The sequence below is a fragment of the Pinus tabuliformis genome, chromosome J (genome assembly GCF_031772625.1).
Source record: "Pinus tabuliformis cultivar Carrire ecotype Pingquan chromosome J, CPIR1, whole genome shotgun sequence".
NCBI lineage: Eukaryota > Viridiplantae > Streptophyta > Pinopsida > Pinales > Pinaceae > Pinus > Pinus tabuliformis.
Window position 1 is genome coordinate 76969921 of NC_142295.1, and position 8872 is coordinate 76978792.

Consider the following 8872-nt stretch of genomic DNA (forward strand, 5'->3'; position numbering starts at 1 on the left):
TCTTCCCTTTGCCTTTCTTGCCTCCTGCCACCAGTGCTACATCCTCATCCTGCTCAACTGGCTTGGCTGCCCCAAGCTGTCCTTTCCTGATCTCTGTCTGAATGCAATCATCCCAAAACCTCTCCCATGTGGGAAGGGTCTCACGTGCACAAACCCCATCAGCAAAGTTCAACCATGAACGGGGGAGGCCATTCACTGCAATACGCACCAACTCAGTGGATGGAATGGCCTCTCCAATCGCTGCCAACTCATCTCTCACATTGGTAATCTTTGTGAGATATCCAGCTGCACTATCATTACCCATCTTAATGTTCTTCAGCTTCTCCTTCAGGACCATCTTCCGGTTCTCATTGGTACTCTGGTAGAGATTGAACAATGCTGTCCACATCTCATGGGCATTGCTCTTTCCTCTCACATGAGGAATGCAATGGTCTTTGATTCCGTCTAGAATCAGCCTCTTACCCTTATTGTTCTTCTTTTTATACTCAGCCAATTGAGTAACATCAGTGGGCACAACAACAGGGTTCTGTGCGGTATGCACCATGATATACCAGACTTCTGCCTCCTCAAAGATACTCTGCATTCTCTCCTTCCAAACGCTGTAATTTATATGCCCATCCAGCCTATCCTCCACCCTCAATCCCAATGACATCCTGTTGTCCTAAAACTGAAAAATAGCACTGCTGTAGTAAAGATAAAACTGCTGTTATGAAAAAATCAGCTTGCTGGAATTTTCTGAGTGAAAAAACCAGCAACTGTAATTTTTCCTTTTGCTGTCCCAAACTGCCCTTCAGCACTCAAGCTCTGATACCATGTAAAAATTTCTGTTTTCCCACCCCGGTTTTCAGTTTCTCCTTATTTCTCCCATGTAGTTAAATGCCCATTCCCATAACCATACATTTAACAGACTGAAAAAAATAAATATTGCTGAAAACACAAATTCTGGAAATTTTTCAGAATGCTGGAAATTGCAGAATTAAAAATCAGCAATTAAAAACAGCCATTAAAACACTGATATTTTTGGTCAACTTGACCCTGGAAAAACCCCCTACAACTCTTGGGGAAAACCAGTTTGAGAGCTCTTCTTTATTTATGAAAATTGTCTTTTTACAGTGAGAATTATTCAGCAAAAAATCAGCAAGCAAATTTACAACTTATCTCCTTTCCCGTGCCTCGCAGCAATCTGGAAATTACAGCAAACAGGACAGCAATAAATGCTGTACGACCTCCGTTTTGTGTGCAGAAAAATCAGCAAACTGCTCCTCGATTTTTGTGCAAAAATCTGCCTTTCACTATGTGCTGAATCAGCTGTACAAATCTGCTCAACTGCTGCCTTGGAATGTGTGCCAAGCTGCTGTCTCCTTCTCCTTCCTGCTCAGAAATCTCTCTTGCTCTCTTGCTCTCCTTCTCCCAATCTGCTCATGAAAGAATGAATGACCTTTTCCTCCTTTTCCTCCTTTAATATAACTCCAAGTGACTTTTGGGTGATCCAAGTGACTTTTGGGTGATCTCTAAATCCAATGGCTGAAATAGATTTAGATCAATGGTTGAGATTAAATGCTCATTTAAATCTCACTCTCTATTTTTTAATTCACCCCACTTTAATAAAGACCCACTTAGTCATTTATTTCCAAAGTCACTTTTCCTTTCTAATTTTTCATTGACTTTATAAAAGTCACTTTAAAATTAGACTTAATAACTTTATCACTTAAAGTCACTTTTAAATTAGATTTAACTTTATAAAATTATAAAGTCACTTTAGGAGAAAAATTAAATTCTTTTGGACACTTTTCCCTAGGCCAAAGATCAAAGCCTAAGGGAACCACCTGTCCTCCGGTACCAAATTTCAACAAAAGATGTAGGTTTCATAATTGACATCTGAAATAAAATGCAACTGAAGATAACAGCCATTTCACGTCTTAGGAGCATGGTAAAAATGAATTGTAGTTGAAGTTGAAGTTCGTCCATGTAGTCAGTGGTGAAAAACTGGTTTGTATTACAAATATATGCCGAGCATGCCTTTTTCATTTGTGTGTTTTAATATTATTCTCTCTATTTGTAGTTGAAAAAAGCAGATGAAAATGTAGCAGTCTTAGCAAAAGAACGAGATCATCTGATGAAGCAAAGAGATGCTGCCTTGCAAGAAGCACATTTGTGGCGTGGTGAACTTGCAAAGGCCAGAGATCGTGCTGTCATCATGGAAGCAGCTCTTGTGAGAGCAGAAGAAAGAGCCAAGTTTTCTGAAGCTGATGCTGAAGCTAGAGTCAAGGAGGCCGTAGAAAAGCAAATGGCAGCACTTAATGCTAAGGAGGAAGCTTTGAAGGAGATGTCTAGGCTTCAAGCAGAACTTCGAAGGTATTAACTTGAGCCTTGAATCCCCATCTATGTTTATCTAGCTTGGCAACTTTAGAATGTTTAGGTTTCTTTGTTTGTCTCAAAGTGCATATGTATTAAGAAATATTGGTTTTTTTTTTTAATTGAAGATTTATTTGTCTAAAGTTAAAAATGATACCTTCCCCATCTATGTTTATCTAGCTTGGCAACTTTAGAATGTTTAGGTTTCTTTGTTTGTCTCAAAGTGCATATGTATTAAGAACTATTGGGTTTTTTTTTTTAATTGAAGATTTATTTGTCTAAAGTTAAAAATGATACCTTCATGAATTATCATAGGACAGAAATACAATATACTCCATCTCGGTTTGGTAAATAATGTTTCTCTAGAGTCTATCCTATTTGTTGTTTTTGTCTTCTTGGAAATAGTCCAGTTCAGTATTGTGCTATGCAAAAATTGCTTTGGATAGCAGCTAGCATTTTCCAATTGATAGCAGCCAATTTACTTCTATACATTCATCATGCACATGTACCATAACATTTTATAGCTCGCTGCAAAATTGTGCAACATGCATAAAGAATAGAAATTAAACCTCAATTACCCACTGAACTTGGCTTATGATAAGTTCATTTGCACTTATTTTTTTTTATCTTTAGCTTGATGCTATCATAAAATGCAGTAAGGACGCGACATTTAAGAAGGAAGAGTAGTAGTAAGACGTGTGGGAAAACTATGCCAAAATTGTGTTCTTGTTTGACCATTTAAAGGGACTATATGTTCTAAATTTGCTAATACATCGACTACATCAAGTGCATTTTTCTGAAATTTAGCTTTTTCAAGAAAGATGCAATAGTGTTCTATTGGTAATAGGAAATTGTGAGACTGTTTTGTGAAGTATGAACAATGATTAGCTTAAGATACACTTTTTAATTGCTGCTATAACTTCACCGCTAAACTGCATGCACTTACTGATTTTCAGTGACGTCTAGATTACAAAATCGATAATGAAATTATCATTAGACTTCACTGAATCTTTCGAGTAAAACCATCTGTCCAATCTGCTCTGAAGTATATAATTCCTAGATTCAATTTTCTTTGTTCTCTTGCATTCCCAGTGACCTCACATTTCAAATCCTTCATTTGCCCAAAAACTGGTTATGATTTTTATCTTTGTAAAACGCTTTAGCAAATAACTTGTACTGATTTACTTCTTTATGTTTGTTACTCAAATATAACATGTGTGGACTTATATTCATAAAAGGGGGGCCATCGCTTTGGAGTCTGGTGTTACCCTTGGCATCACTCATTGTATGGTTGTAATTTGTACATTTCTTAAGGTGTACTTGGAAGGGTATATAATTGTACCTTGCATGGAATTACTTTCCCAGTCATGTTCTGAACCACACTGTGGCAATCGAGTTTTCCATTTAGAAGTGGAAATAAGACTTGGAATAGCCTGTTTTGGTTTTGATTGATGCATCCTGGAACAAGCTTTGGTATTCAACTTTATAACGATATGGTGGTCTTGAGTTAAATATGTCTGTAAAAATAAAGTACCAAAGAAGCTGCTATTTGACTAAAAGAATCCAATTAACTTTGATGAGGATTCGGGGATCACTCACAAGATACGATAGAGGCATTGTCAAGTGTGTGCAACATAATATCGTACAAATTTAACATCCTCTGTGAAACAGGGCTAATACATCAAGTGACTTTTTGTTTGAAAAAGTGATTAGTTTTCAACAGCTTGAGCTTTAAAAATGTTTCTTATTTATTTTTGTCAGGCCACGTCCGGATGCAGAGACGCTGGAGCACATCACAAATCAACAAGTACCGTCATGTTCACCTTTTGATTTCAACTGTCAAATGGAAGCATTGGAACCATGCCCACAGGAGATTATAATTGAAACAGATCTCAGTGACGCCGCTGTATATCCTGTTACTGGCGAAACTAGGCATGGGATTACAGGTCAAATGGAAAATCAACCTTTTTACCAGAGCATACAGGGTACTGTTTCTGCATCATATGCAGCAAATCCTAGTGAAAATGATTCGGCAGCCATAGCAGAAGTTAACCACTTGGACTCTCAATGTCCAGTTCTTCCAGCTGATCAAATAGAGGTTGGAAATCGTGATGGAAATGATATTCAGTTGAACTCAATAGATGTAACTTCTTTGGAGGCAATGCAAACTTTGAGTTCGACAACTGAAGCATCAGACCACTCTGAATTGAACTTGCCGGAGCATAAAAGTTGATTGCAATTTGCACAAATGGCAGTGTCTTTACCACTTCACATAGAATTTCGGTGAAGTTCATAATTTGAATTGGATTTGGTTCGACTGTAATCAGAGTCTGGATCATACAGAAATGGATTTGAGATTAATGTTCTTGTTAGAGTAATTTAATAATGTTGAAAACGATTCTGGACTGACATTCATGATCATGTTTCTTAATGATGTCGCAAGGTAAATTGGAATTTGTCGTGGTTGTATTATTTATTTCTAGAGCATTCAGTGTATTACCATGTCACACGGACATGACCCGTGGTGACAAAGATTCTTTGAGTCTTATATAATGATAATAGATCATTGCATGATCTTCAGAAAATGCCAAATCCAGATTAAGCTTCTTTGGATGAACTAATAATGCAAAATGCAAGGAAAAAAATTGAAAAAGAGAGACAGCAACCCTGGATATCACAAATAGTTGCAACAGTCTACAAAGCTTTGGTGAAACCATTACTCGATCAAATATTTCGTGTCACAGAGACATTGAAAATTAGTTTCTGGTGTCCATGAAACTTGCTATGATTCAAGTAACGGTAACCTGAGCCAGACTGGGTTATATAGCACATTGTCATAATTCAATAGAGGTAAGACTGGGTTAAGTAGCATATTGTCATAGTTCAATAAGTGGTTGCAGAAGATATGAGAAGTACTGCCATATGTGAAAAGTGGTCGCAGAATGCATGAAATGTACTGTCATACTTGAAAAGTGGTCAGAGAATACGTGATAACGTTAGTGATATTATAGTAATTTGCGAACTCTCTGCTATGTCTAGACTTACACTATATGACTTCTCTATGGTTTGCAGCCTGAAAGGTTTGCACTACAGTTGGTTTAATAAATTTCTAACGACGCACCCATAAAAAAGGAGAGATGGTAAGAATAATAGATTCTATTATTTTCAATGCTCAGCCATCACCATAGGAGTCCGTTTGCTTTTGAAGATTGAACTGACCATTCATTATCAACTTAATTTGGCCTTTCAACTTCCTAATTTATATATGCATGCTTGTCAAGCCACTAGTGCATCACTTGTATTTACTTGCAATTCATATGCTTCATTCAACCATTATATCCTGACATGGTTAAATATTTTTGTTATCTGCTTCTAAAGGGGTTTATCCTTTTGTAGTGTTATTTTGTTTTGTCCCTTCTCCTAATCAAAATCCTAGGTTTTCGAAGATGACTTAGACGGTCCTGCACCGTCATTGTAGCATGCTGTAACTTGAATCCTATTATCCTAATTTGGTTATAACTTATTTGTGAAGATTAGTATAATTTCTTTCTTTCTTGAGACTTACTCGAGGAATCTTGTTGTAATTGATTCCCTCAAGGATATTTTACTTTACAAAGGGGCATTATATGTAGAATAACTTGCCTAATTTCTTGACGTAGTAAGTTTTATCATCTTCGGCCTCCTTTTACGCGGATTATTCACACTAACATATATGAAAAAAGGCAGATTGTAGTGCGTCTAGGTAAAGGTGATATTGTATTCTGTTGTGACTAAAATTTCTATTATGGTCTTGTTTCGTGAAATAAGATTTGTAGTAGACTGTTCATTGCGTAGTATGATAGTGTTGTATCTCGTTAAAACAATTAGTTGCGTTAAAATTATCCCAATAAAATTATCCAAGATATTTTTGGATAGCTGTCCACAACGAGCACTATAATGTGAAAAACATTGACCACAATTTCGATACCAGACAATATGGGACAGCAGAAATTAGTTGCTGTAGGAAAAATCGGCAATTTATTGGTAAATTTGCTGGGTTTTCCCTCTTTTTGATTACTTGAAAAGGAAAAAATAATGTTTTTTCCAGTTTTTGACAAAAGTGCCGGAATGAGTTTCATCTAGAAATTTGATAGCATGTGAGCACATACATATCCTTGGCTGTCAAGGTCCTGGGGACTTCTGTAGGAGCAACTTGGGAACTTCTGGAAACAATCAGTATTTTTTTTCAATTAAATTGGTTGTATGTTTAGATAGTTGACTGCCACTTATAATTATGACAAACAAGTTGGTGTCAGCAAACTACAAACACAGTTTGGTTCTACCTAGAACCAAGGTTCTGCTATTCAGGACCTCCAAACAAGTGACTAGAAGCCAACCCAGTAAACTCTACAAAATCTGTGTTTAAAAAGGCACGGACCCCAGCATTAAAGACGAAGTTTTACTCTTTGGTTACTCCAACATGGTGATTGTCTCCAGCACCATGTGTGGGCACAGAGCAATGTTTTTTAAAACCGGAACCGGTGACCGGACCGGTCCACCTAATGAACCGGTTTACCGACCGGAACCGGTCTAACCGGGACTGGTTTGGTCTAAACGAACCGGTTTTAAAAAATACATTAAATAATTAATTTTTAATGAAACAAAACTATTTTTAAGATGTAAAACCATGATTCCAAGCCAATAGAGACAAAATATGCAAAGTTTGCTCATTTATATACCATGTAAAGGTGAATATATCAAAATGGCACCGAGTACAATACATATCATCGACAAAATAGCAAAATACATAAGAAATGAGGCTCTAAATGGCCTATAAAGTCCAAAAACAATGCTGCAAGCTATGAGGCCATTGGCCTACTACAAGTCTACAGTGTACACATGATCAATCATCAAGTCCATCACCACTACTAGACACAGGATCATCATCAAGAGCTACATAGACATCATCTGGTTCAGAGTCTAAGGATGCCTCAGCCTGATCTGCAACCTCGGTATCAATGCCACCAATGACAATAGAAGTGGACCTAATGGAAGCATGAGTTTGTCGACCTGCACGACTAGTGCCTTCCATTGGTTCCTTGCCTTTCCTTGACGCTGCTACTGATCCTGGTTCTGATGCCGCCACATCATCTGCCTCATCCCCCGCTAAAGCCATGTCGATATCAAAATCAGCCTCAAACACAGGATCTTCAGTCTCCTCCACCCATTCTGATGTTGGATCAATATCGTCCAACATAATGGGATCTAGATCAGGTGATTTGCTCATCATTTGGTTCCTCCTCAGTCGAAGGTTGTATTGCACAAAAACAAGATCATTTAACCGTTTTTGTTCCAAACGGTTTCTCTTCTTCGTGTGTATGCGCTCAAAAACAGACCAATTGCGCTCACAACCTGAAGCACTGCAAGTTTGACTGAGGACTCTAATTGCAAACCTTTGCAATTGAGGACACTGGCCACCAAATGACTCCCACCAATGTGCTGCAAAGAAAAAGACATTAATTAGTAACTTAGTTTATAATTTGAATTGTAAAGATTCAAGAACGTAAACAATTTTAACTTGAAATGAAAAACAAAATGGAAATTGGAATTGCTTACCTGGTTGGTCCACATCTCTTGCCATCTTTGCCAAGTTTTTGCCAAAAGTACCACTTGCCATATTGAAAATAGTAAGCTGTCTATGTATTTCCAACTGGTCTACATGGCTAGGGACCATGCGCTCGAAGCAATCAATCAATCCAGCTCTGACCTCCCCATCATGCTGATCTCCTATCCGATTTTTATAGTGATACCTTGGGTTCAAAAAATACCCGGCTGCATGTATAGGACGATGGAGTTGATTGTTCCATCTGTTATCAATGATCTCCCATATACGGCCATATTTAGCTAACCTGTCCTTGTAAGCTGCCCGTATCTGCTCCTTTGCCTGATCCATAGCTTCATAAATGTAGCCCATGGCCAATCTTTCCCCATACACCAACCTTAGCACCTTAACAAGGGGCTCGGTAATTTTCACAAGCTCTACAGACCTTTTCCAAAAATAAGTGTCTAACACTTTCTTTTTGGTGTCTTTTCTATCTGGTCTACGAGCCCACCGAGATTCAGACCATTCATCAGAGGAAAACATTTTCTGCAAGTTTTTATGTTGACCATTGAGACATTGCAACGTGAGGAAGTGAGTTGCAAATCTCGTAATTGTAGGCCTAACAAGCTCTTTACCTCCAGTGTGTTTCCTCATTAGGTTCAATACCCATGAGTGGTTGTAAATGTATTTTGTAATGCACTTGGCATGCTCTACAGTGTTTTTTACCCACTCCACTTTGCCTATATCCTCAAGCATGAGGTCTATGCAATGTGCAGCACATGGAGTCCAAAATATGGTCTTATATTTGGCCTCAACCATCTTTCCAGCAAGAACATAGTTTGAGGCATTATCAGTGATGACCGGCACAACATGCTGCTCCCCAACTTCCTGAATAACATTATCCAAAAGCTCAAATAGAAGGATTGCATCCTTTAC

General features: G+C 37.9%; 1 protein-coding gene across 1 annotated transcript in view; it reads left to right on the plus strand.

Annotated features, from left to right (window-relative positions):
- The window catches only part of SWAP70 (Pleckstrin homology (PH) domain-containing protein), a 192994-nt gene extending 188163 nt beyond the window's left edge, over positions 1–4831 (plus strand). Inside the window, exons 9-10 of the mRNA XM_089377181.1 lie at positions 2063–2355; positions 4117–4831. Of these exons, the coding sequence (XP_089233307.1) occupies positions 2063–2355; positions 4117–4588 (765 nt within the window). The 3' untranslated portion in view covers positions 4589–4831. The remainder of the gene's footprint in view (positions 1–2062; positions 2356–4116) is intronic.
- The last annotated feature ends 4041 nt before the right edge of the window (positions 4832–8872 follow it).